Source organism: Nicotiana sylvestris, chromosome 7 (assembly GCF_000393655.2).
Source record: "Nicotiana sylvestris chromosome 7, ASM39365v2, whole genome shotgun sequence".
Classification (NCBI taxonomy): Eukaryota; Viridiplantae; Streptophyta; class Magnoliopsida; order Solanales; family Solanaceae; genus Nicotiana; species Nicotiana sylvestris.
Window position 1 is genome coordinate 159327887 of NC_091063.1, and position 11602 is coordinate 159339488.

General features: G+C 41.5%; 1 protein-coding gene across 1 annotated transcript; it reads left to right on the plus strand.

The window, feature by feature from the left end:
- Window positions 1-414: 414 nt before the first annotated feature.
- On the plus strand, window positions 415-9368 carry LOC138874022 (uncharacterized). Its single transcript, XM_070152523.1, has 4 exons — window positions 415-763; window positions 1037-1200; window positions 1462-1622; window positions 9092-9368. Exons 1-4 carry the CDS (start codon window positions 415-417, stop codon window positions 9366-9368), a joined length of 951 nt encoding a protein of 316 aa, XP_070008624.1.
- Window positions 9369-11602: the final 2234 nt, after the last annotated feature.

Below are 11602 nucleotides of genomic sequence, written 5' to 3' on the forward strand. Positions count from 1 at the left end.
GAATGGGGAGAATTGAAAAGATGTTTGAACAGATATGAAAAAGAATGTGGACTCTGATGCTCAGTTGGCTTCCCATAATACTTTAATCAGAAACTTGGAGATTCAATTAGGCCAAATCTCACAATCTTTGAATACTCGCCCTAAGGGGGCTCTACCAAATGATACAGTAGTTAACCCGAAGGGTGGGAACAATCATGTTATGGCGGTAACTACAAGAAGTGGACGAGGCGGTGATTTGCATGCCTCCAAACAAAAAGAAATTTTGAGTGATGAAGTTGAATTGAAAGAGAATGAGATCCCTTTGGTGGTTGAAAATGTGATTGATAAAAACGTGAATGATGAAGTGAGGATTGATATTCAAGATGCCGAGGTGGAGACTCAGACGTGAACCCGTCTAGGGAACACGTAATAGACATGCCGGAAACGGTTGTGCCTAAAGCCAAGGCTCCTTTGCCAAGGCCACCTTTACCTTATCCTCAAAGGCTCGAGAAGCAGAAAAAGGAGAATCAGTTTAAAAAGTTTATTTACATGATGAAGAGCTTATCCATTAACGTGCCTTTGATGGAGGCTCTAGAGCAAATGTCGGGTTATGCTAAATTCATGAAGGACTTAATGACAAAGAAAAGATCCATGGATTATGAAACTATCAAGATGACCCACCAAGTTAATGCAATCGTGCACTCAATGACCCTGAAGTTAGAAGATCCCGGTGCTTTCACCATTCCTTGCACCATTGGGAGTGCGGACTTTGCAAAAGCTTTATGTGATTTGGGGGAAAATATCAACTTGATGCCTTACTCAGTTTTCAAGACTTTGGGTATTGGGCAACCGAGGCCGACTTCCATGAGATTGCAAATGGCAGATAGAATAATGAAGAGATCTTTGGATATTATTGATGATGTGCTTCTCCGGGTGTACAAATTTACCTTGCCAGATGATTTTGTGATCTTGGATTGTGAGGTAGATTATGAGGTTCCAATCATATTGGGAAGACTTTTCCTTGCTACTGGGAAGGCCTTAGTTGATGTGGAAGCAGGGGAACTCACCTTCCGGGTGGGTGATGAGAAAGTGGTCTTTCATGTGTGCAAGTCTATGAAGCATCCCAATAGTTCTAAAGTGTGCTCTTTTGTGGATCTTGTCATGGCGGTGATAGTTGATGATACTAGTGCAATGATCAATGTGGAGGACCCTCTAGAGGCGGTATTGTTGAATTTTGATGTCAATCAGGATGCAAGTCGGGTGGACTGTGTCAATGCTTTACATGGAATGGGCTCTTACTCTTATGAGCCTAGGAAACTCTCTTTGGATCTTGAGAATAGGAATACTCCACCAACAAAACCTTCAATCGAGGAACCTCCGGTGTTGGAGTTGAATCTGTTGCCTCCACACCTCAGGTATGAATTCTTAGGCCCTACTTCAACTTTGCTAGTTATTCTTTCCTCTTATCTTACTAATATGCAGGTTGATACCACATTGGTGGTGCTTCAAAAGCGGAAGAAGGCAATTGAATGGACCTTAGCTGATATTCGGGGGATAAGCCCCATATTCTGTATGCAAAAGATTATTTTGGAAGATGATGCAAAGCCTTCCTTGGAACATCAAAGGAGGTTGCACGAGGCAATGTAAGAAGTTGTGAAAAAAGAGGTGATCAAGTGGTTGGATACCGGGGTTGTGTACCCCATCTCTGATAGCTCTTGGACTTAGCCGGTGCAATGTATGTCGAAGAAGAGTGGTATGACCGTGGTTACAAATTCGCAGAATGAGTTGATTCCAACAAGGACTATCACCGGGTGGAGGGTAAAGGTGGACTACCTCAAATTGAATAAAGTGACCCGCAAGGATCACTTTCCATTGCCTTTTCTTGATCAGATATTAGATAGACTTGCTGGACATGCCTTTTACTGTTTCTTGGATGGGTATTCTGGGTACAACCAAATCTTGATTGCTCCGGAAGATCAGGAGAAGACCACATTCACTTGTCCATATGACACCTTTGCCTTTTCTAGGATGCTTTTTGGGTTGTGTAATGCACCGACTACATTTCAACGGTGTATGATGGCCATTTTCACCGATATGGTGAAAGATATTTTGGAGGTGTTCATGGATAACTTTAGTATTGTGGATAGCTCGTTTGATGAATGTTTGAAAAATCTTGATAGAGTGTTGGCCCGTTGTGAAGAAACCAATCTTTTGCTTAATTGGGTGACATGCCACTTCATGGTGGAGGAGGCATAGTTCTTGGGCATAAAATTTCAAAGCATGGTATAGAGGTGGACAAAGCAAAAATTGATGTGATGTCAAGGCTCCCTCCCCTACCTCTGTCAAGGGAGTTAGAAGTTTTCTTGGGCATGCGGGGTTCTATCAGAGATTTATCAAAGACTTTTTGAAGGTAGTGAATCCCTTATGTAAGTTATTGGAAAAATATGCCAAGTTCGTGTACGATGAGAGATGTATGCAAGCCTTTGAACTTCTCAAGCACAAGTTGACCACCACTCATATTATTACCACACCTAATTGGAGCTTGCCTTTCGAGCTTATGTGTTGTTAGAGATAGCTATGTAATTGTCCCACATTGGAATAGGAGTAGTATCCCCTTTGTATAGAGTAGCTACAAATAGCACCTCTTGTACTGCATCACACACAATATATATCAATATATATCATATTTTCTCCCGTGCCCTCTCACATGGTATCAGAGCTATCGTGAGAGATTTATCGTTGTGCATAAATTCCAGTGATTCCGGGAAGTAAAATCAGTCACCGGAACCCTTTTTCCGGCGACTTTCAAAGTTGTTTTGCGTCTGCTTTGTCTCGGTTAGTGTTGTGCACAAAATCCAACACTACCACAAGAGTAGTCACTGTCCGGCGACCAAATCCCAGTGAAAATCTCCGGCGGTACTGTAGCTGTCCAAAGAAAAATTTTCGGCAAAGTTCCAACGTTGCGTGGGTCACCTTCCGGTCATTTTTTGGTGACGACTCTTCAGGACAGATTGTTTCCCTTGCAATTCCGAGCCTACCCATCCAGGTTACACCAAATTCCGACCACTTTTTTATTTTTCCGGCGTGAATAGTGATTTCAAAAAAAAAAGATTGGACTTCCGGCCATTTTTTGAAAAAGTTCCTTCAGAACAGTTGGGTCTTCTGGTAATTCCGATCCTACCCCTACTATTTTTTATTTCATTCCGACCACTTTGAATATTTTCCGGCTGCAACAGTAACTTTCCAACTGCTACAGTAGTTTACTATTCTGGTTCAGTGTTCCTTACTCTATTTTCAGTGGATTACAGTTGATTATTTCTCTTATTTGGTAATAATTTACAAGATGTCTTTGGGAATTGATGTTTTTGGGTCTAAAAGCATGAGTTCTGGAAACTCTAATGTTATGATTACCTCGGAACCTTTAATGGGAGGTTCAAACTACTTAGCTTGGGCTTCATCTGTCGAGTTGTGGTGTAAAGGTCAAGGTGTGCAAGATCATCTGATTAAACAGTCTAGCGAAGGAGATGAAAAGGCGATAGCGCTTTGGGCAAAAATTGATGCTCAATTATGTAGCATCTTGTGGCGTTCTATTGATTCTAAGTTGATGCCTTTGTTTCGGCCATTCCAGACATGTTATTTGGTTTGGGCAAAGGCTCGTACGTTATACACTAATGATATATCTCGCTTCTATGATGTGATATCACGGATGACAAACTTAAAGAAGCAAGAATTAGATATGTCTACTTACTTGGGTCAGGTACAGGCAGTCATGGAGGAATTTGAGACATTGATGCCAGTTTCTGCTAGTGTGTCAAAACAACAAGAGCAGCGACAGAAAATGTTTCTAGTTATTACACTCGCTGGACTTCCTCATGATCTTGGTTCAGTACGAGACCAGATTTTGGCGAGTCCGACTGTCCCTACAGTTGATGAATTATTCTCTCGATTACTTCGCCTTACTGCAGCACCAAGTCACCTAGTGATTTCATCACAGATACTTGATTCCTCTGTTCTTGCATCCCAGACAGTGGATGTTCGGGAATCTCAAGTTGTGGAGAATAGACGAGGAGGCGGTCGTTTTGGGAGATCTAGACCCAAGTGTTCTTATTGTCACAAACTTGGACACACTCGCGAAATATGTTATTCCTTAAATGGCCGTCCACCCAAAAATGCCTACGTTGCTCAGAGCGAGACTACAAGTAACTAGGGCTTTTCTGTATCTAAAGAAGAATATAATGAGCTCCTTCAGTATCGAGCAAGTAAGCAAACATCTCCACAAGTAGCCTCAGTTGCCCAGACTGATACTCCTATTGCTGGTAATTCTTTTGCTTGTGTTTCCCAGTCTAGTACTCTTGGACCATGGGTCATGGACTCAGGCGCTTCTGATCATATCTCTGGTAATAAATCACTTTTGTCGAATATTGTATATTCACAGTCTCTTCCTACTGTTACTTTAGCCAATGGATGTCAAACTAAGGCACAAGGAGTTGGACAAGCCAACCCATTGTCTTCTATCACCCTAGATTCCGTTCTTTATGTTCCTGGTTGTCCTTTTAGTCTTGCATCTGTTAGTCGTTTGACTCGTGCCCTCAATTGTGGTATATATTTTATTGATGATTCTTTTATTATGCAGGACCGCAGTACGGGACGGACAATTGGTACAGGTCGTGAATCAGAAGGTCTTTACTACCTTAACTCGCTCAGTCCTTCCACAACATGTCTAGTTACAGATCCTCCAGATCTAATCCACAGACGTTTAGGACATCCGAGTTTATCCAAACTTCAAAAGATGGTGCCTAGTTTATCCAGTTTGTCTAGATTAGATTGTGAGTCGTGTCAGCTTGGGAAACATACCCGAGCTTCCTTTACGCGTAGTGTTGAGAGTCATGCAGAGTCTGTTTTCTCCTTGGTTCATTCTGATATATGGGGTCCTAGTAGAGTCAGTTCAACCTTGGGATTTCGTTATTTTGTTAGCTTTATTGATGATTACTCAAGATGTACTTGGCTTTTCTTAATGAAAGATCGTTCTGAGTTATTCTCTATATTCCAGAGTTTTTGTGCTGAAATCAAAAACCAATTTGGTGTCTCTATCCGCATTTTTCGCAGTGATAATGCCTTAGAATATGTATCTTCTCAGTTTCAGCAGTTTATGTCTTCTCATGGAATTATTCATCAGACATCTTGTCCTTATACCCCTCAGCAAAATGGGGTTGCAGAAAGAAAGAATAGGCACCTTATTGAGACTGCTCGCACACTTCTAATTGAGTCTCGTGTTCCGCTGCGTTTTTGGGGCGATGCAGTTCTCACAGCTTGTTATTTGATTAATAGGATGCCTTCATCTCCCATCAAGGGTCAGATTCCACATTCAATATTGTTTCCCCAGTCAGCCTTATACCCTCTTCCACCTCGGGTTTTTGGGAGCACATGTTTTGTTCATAACTTAGCCCCGGGGAAAGATAAGTTAGCTCCTCGTGCTCTCAAGTGTGTCTTCCTTGGTTATTCTCGTGTTCAGAAGGGATATCGTTGTTATTCACCTGATCTTCATAGGTACCTTATGTCAGCTGACGTCACATTTTTCGAGTCTAAACCTTTCTTCACAACTGATGTCACTTCTGCTGACCACCATGACATATCTGAGGTCTTACCTATACCGACTTTTGAGGAGTTTAGTAATCCTCCTCCACCTTCAACCACAGAGGTTTCACCCATACCAATTTTTGAGGAGTCTAGTGTTATCCCTCCTAGTTCCCCAGCCACAGGAACACCACTCTTGACTTATCATCGTCGTTCGCGCCCTACATCAGGCCCATCTGGTTCTTGTCCTGCACCTGACATGGCTCCTACTGCGGATCGTGCTCCTAGTACACCGATTGCACTTCGAAAAGGTATACGGACCACACTAAACCCTAATCCTCATTATGTTGGTTTGAGTTATCATCGTCTACCATCTCCCCATTATGCTTTTATATCTTCATTGTCCTCGGTTTCCATCCCTAAGTCTACAGGTGAAGCATTGTCTCATCCAGGATGGCGACAGGCTATGAGTGACGAGATGTCTGCTTTACATACAAGTGGTACATGGGAGCTTGTTCCTCTTCCTTCAGGTAAATCTACCGTTGGTTGTCGTTGGGTTTATGCAGTCAAAGTTGGTCCCGATGGCCAGATTGATCGACTTAAGGCACGTCTTGTTGCCAAAGGATACACTCAAATATTTGGGCTAGATTACAGTGATACCTTCTCTCCAGTGGCTAAAGTGGCATCAGTTCGCCTTTTTCTATCCATGGCTGCAGTTCGTCATTGGCCCCTCTATCAGTTGGACATTAAGAATGTCTTTCTTCATGGTGATCTTGAGGATGAAGTTTATATGGAGCAACCACCTGGTTTTATTGCTCAGGGAGAGTCTCGTGGCCTTGTATGTCGCTTGCGTCGGTCACTTTATGGTCTAAAGTAGTCTCCTCGAGCCTGGTTTGGTAAGTTCAACACGGTTATCCAAGAGTTTGGCATGACTCGTAGTGAAGCTGATCACTCTGTGTTTTATTGGCACTCTGCTTCAAGTCTATGTATTTATCTGGTAGTCTATGTTGATGATATTGTCATTACAGGCAATGATCAAGATGGAATTACTAATCTGAAGCAACATCTCTTCCAGCACTTTCAAACTAAGGATCTAGGCAGATTGAAGTACTTTCTAGGTATTGAGGTTGCTCAATCTAGCTCAGGTATTATTATTTCTCAAAGGAAATATGTGTTAGACATTCTTGAGGAAACAGGGATGATAGGTTGCTGACCTGTTGACACGCCGATGGATCCAAATTCTAAACTTCTGCCTGAATAGGGGGAGCCGCTTAGCGATCCTGCAAGCTATAGGCGGTTGGTTGGTAAATTAAATTATCTCACAGTGACTAAGCCCGACATTTCTTATCTTGTGAGTGTTGTAAGTCAGTTTATGAATTCTCCCTGTGATAGTCATTGGGATGCAGTTGTCCGCATTATCCGGTATATAAAATCGGCTCCAGGTAAAGGATTACTGTTTGAGGATCGAGGTCATGAGCAGATCGTTGGGTACTCGGATGCTGATTGGGCAGGATCACCTTCTGATAGACGTTCTACGTCTGGATATTGTGTTTTAGTAGGAGGAAATTTGGTGTCCTGGAAAAGTAAGAAACAGAATGTAGTTGCTCGGTCTAGTGCAGAAGCAGAATACCGAGCAATGGCTATGGCAACATGTGAACTAGTCTGGACCAAACAATTGCTCAAGGAGTTGAAATTTGGTGAAATCAGTCGGATGGAACTTGTGTGCGATAATCAAGCTGCACTTCATATTGCATCAAATCCGGTGTTTCATGAGAGAACTAAACACATTGAGATTGATTGTCACTTCGTCAGAGAAAAGATACTCTCAGGAGATATTACTACGAAGTTTGTGAGATCGAATGATCAACTTGCAGATATTTTCACCAAGTCCCTCACTAGTCCTCGCATTGATTATATATGTAACAAGCTCGGTACATATGATTCATATGCTCCGGCTTGAGGGGGAGTGTTAGAGATAGCTATGTATTGTCCCACATTAGAATAGGAGTAGTATCCCCTTTGTATAGAGTAGCTATAAATAGCACCTCTTGTATTGCATCACACACAATATATATCAATATATATCATATTTTCTCCCGTGCCTTCTCACATGTGTGACGTGAGCGATGTTGTGGTTGGGCGGTCTTGGGTCAAAGAGTGAACAAAATGTTTCATCTGGTGTACTATGCGAGTAAGACAATGAATGATGCTCAAGTGAACTACACGGTGACTGAGAAAGAGCTTTTGGCTATTATGTTCGCAATGGAGAAATTTCGGCTATATCTTATGGGTGCCAAGGTTATAATTCATACCGATCAAGCCGCACTCTGATACTTGATGACGAAGAAGGATTCCAAAGCTAAACTAATGTGATGGGTTTTGTTACTTCAAGAGTTTGATTTGGAGATTGTGGACCGGAAGGTTAGTGAAAATCAAGTGGCGGACCACTTGTCCCGCTTGGAGGAGGAGGGGAGGCCTCGTGATGGCCTAGAGATCAATGATTCATTTTTCGACGAACAACTCCTTTCTGTGTCGGTGAATGGTATGCCATGGTTTGCGTACGTTGCTAATTTTCTTGTGACTGGTATAATCCCGTGTGAGCTCTCTTCTAACCAAAGGAAGAAGCTCAAATGGGATAGTTTGGACTTCTATTGGGATGAGTCGTACTTATTCAAGATCTGCATAGATGGTGTGATCCGAAGGTGTGTCCCGGAGGAGGAGCAATTGAGTATCTTAGAGGCTTGTCATTCCTCACCCTATGGTGGTCATCATGGTGGGGTGAGGACCGCCTCGAAGGTTCTTAGTTGTGGGTTTTATTGGCCAACTTTGTACAAAGATGCGGGTGATCTTGTGAAGAGATGCGATGAATGTCAAAGAGCGGGTGAAATTTTGAAGAAAGATGAGATGCCTCTTAATACTATTCTCGAAGTTAATATTTTTTATGTGTGGGGCATTGATTTTATGGGCCTGTTTGTTAGTTCGTGTGGGAACACATACATTCTCGTAGCAGTTGATTATGTTTCAAAGTGGGTTAAAGCCGTGGCTTTACCCAACAATGAGGCCTGAAGTGTGTTGTTGCATTTCTCAAGAAGAGCATTTTTAGTAGGTTTGATACTCCTCGAGCAATTATAAGTGATGGGGGGTCTCATTTTTGTAATAGAGCTTTTGATACCTTGCTTTCAAGATATGGTATCAATCACAAAGTTTCTACTCCTTATCATCCTCAGGCGAGTGGCCAAGTTGAAGTCTCAAACAGGGAAATCAAGAGTATATTGTCAAAGACGGTCAATGCAAATAGGACCGATTGGTCAAAGAAGTTGGATGATGCTCTATGAGCTTATAGGACTGCTTACAAGACTCCGATTGGTATGCCTTCATACCGGTTGGTGTTTGGGAAAGCTTGCCATCTGCCGGTTGAGTTAGAGCAAAAGGCCATGTGGGCTTTGAGGAAGCTGAATCTTGAATGGAATGTGGGAGCAAATCTTTGTATGGAATAGCTTAATGAACTTGATGAATTCTGATTCCATGCCTACTCCAGTTCGTTCTTAAAAAGGGACAAGATGAAGTATCTTCATGACAAATATGCTCGCAGCAAGGAGTTCAAAGTGAGGGATTTGGTTCTCTTGTTCAACTCCCGGTTACGTCTATTTTCGGGAAAACTTAAGTCGAAATGGAGTGGACCCTTTGAAGTGGTGGTTGTGACTCCTTTTGGTGCATTTGATTTGAAAACCAAAAATGGAGAGGTCTTCAGAGTTAATGGGCACCGGGTCAAGCACTATGACAGCCACGTGGTGGCACTGATCGATCTCAAGTGATTTGATGGTAACCTGCGTCGTACCGCGATGTTAAATCAGGAGCTTCTTGGGAGGCAACCCGTGTATCTCTTTTTTTTTTTGTTTTTCTTTGATTTTCTTTATAGTATAGGATTTTCTTTGGACTAACTAGTTGTGAGATGTGTGTAGGATTGTTTTGATATAGTGCAGGACCAATTTAGGAAAAATGTGCACTTTCTGAAGTTTGCATTGCGGCCGTATTGCATTTTATGCGGACACAAAGACCTTAGTGCGGGGGCAGCATTTCAATGTGGTCCGCAGAGTTAATTGGTCAAGAATAGGGTTCTCTGAAGTTTGCCACCGCGGCCGCAATGCATTTTGTGCGGTCCGCGGTGGACCATTGCGGCCGCATTGCATTTCTAGATATCCGCAGTGGACATACCCTCAGTGATTCATACTTGTGAGTACCGCGGTGGGTAGGTGAAGCGGGCCCAGGTCCTTTTTCTATAAATAGGACTTGAGGCCCTCATTTAAAACTTTTCGATCCTTTGCTCTCAAATAGTAAAAAAAAATATTGTTCACCCAAGCCCTAATGGCACGAATTCAATCACTCACTCTCATTCATCTGTGTTGCATCTCACTACTGGTAATTTTAATTTTTTTTCTTAGTTTTTAACTTTGTTATTTTCTTTTAATTAGTTAGTTTTTGTTCTTTTTCTTCCTTGTTCTTTCAATCGATGCGTAGGTTTTACTTTATAATGTTTAAATTAGGGTTAGTTAATGAAGAAAGTTGATTAAACACCTAGGGAATCAATAATATGTGATTTTAGGCTAATTTTGAGATGAATATTTGAAACCCTAGGTTGGTATTACTGTTCTTGGCTTACCGCGGTTCGCAGTGGTATTTTGTGAGGTCTGCGGTGCTTCTTTGCGGTTCGCAATACCATTTTGTGTGGACCGCGATGGTATAACTTCAAAAAGTTGAAAGTTGAGGACCGCGGCCGCGGTGGATTTTGTGCGGTCCGCGATGCATTAATACGCACCACGATACCATTTTGTGCGGTCCGCGGTGGCCTTTATCAAAGAGTGGGTAGTCTGATCCCCACCTCAGTGCGGACCGTACTGTGATTTTGTGCGGTCCGCAATCTGCAGTCTGCAATTATTTTCTTCTGTGTCTGCAATTGTTTCTTTTCTGATACTGTGATGCTAACAAGCTTCAACTAAATTCCACTTGTAGACAATGGTTCAATCATGAGGCGGTGGTGTCACACCTCCTTTTTACACTCGAGAGGGGTATAAGGGAGTTTTTCCAATTAAAGTGACATTATTCGATATGAGATTATTTTTATTTAATTTTTTCAGAGTCGCTACTTGGAATAGTTTTTTTGGTGTCCCAAGTCATCAGTTTATTTTAAAATTCCAAATCGAGGAAATTTTGACTTTATTTAAAAGTCTGCAAACCAAAAATTTTAAGTAAGGAATTCTGTTAACCCGGGAGAAGATGTTAGGCATTCCCGAGTTCCGTAGTTCTAGCACGGTCGCTTAACTATTAATAATTGGTCTATTGTCTGATTTACTACATGTTTTAAACCTATTGTGTATTTTTAACTTTATCACCGCCTTTAATTGTTTAAGAGATTATTTCAAGGTTATTTAAAACACATCGTAAGCCACGCTACATGAAATGCGCCCGTGATTCACGACACGTTCTATTTAACCTTGTTAGAGGCAAGATTCGGGTCACATAAAATGTACACTACGATTTTATTATTAAAAATCACAACTATGTTACGGGAACCATACCCATAGCTATGATGAATTATTTAAATAACGCGCCCAAAGTAACTACGACGATTCAATTTCAATAGCAACATTCGTGAGGGCCATGGATAATTTAATTTATTTATGGCACACCTCAAAACCTTTTTCTATAAGTGTTAGTTCTTGAATCTAATCTTAAGAGGGCCATGGATTATAAATTTTGTTTGGTATGACACGCCTCAAATTATTTCAAAGGGTTTTATTATTCGAAGTTGTTATAATCGGGTTACATGAAATGCACCCCCAAATTTGGATTTATGTATTATGATTATGCCACGGGAACTGTACCCATAATCACGATGGTTTATTAAGCGCGCCTAAAGCATTTCTACAAATAATTGATTAAGGCGTAATTTTGAAGTGTACCTAGAATTGTAATTATGTCTCTAAACTTAGTACCATCTGTCATGTAATTAGGTACAAAGGTTCAATACTATGTGAGACAAGATATGTAT

What these genes read in the sequence shown, in the direction of transcription:
- LOC138874022 (XM_070152523.1), top strand. Translation starts at nt 415, where the DNA reads ATGCCGGAAACGGTTGTGCCTAAAGCCAAGGCTCCTTTGCCAAGGCCA. An exon ending in TGGAGGACCCTCTAGAGGCG is followed by an intron (nt 1,201 to 1,461) that starts GTATTGTTGAAT and finishes ACTAATATGCAG; the next exon opens with GTTGATACCACATTGGTGGT. An exon ending in AGGAGGTTGCACGAGGCAAT is followed by an intron (nt 1,623 to 9,091) that starts GTAAGAAGTTGT and finishes TGCCTACTCCAG; the next exon opens with TTCGTTCTTAAAAAGGGACA.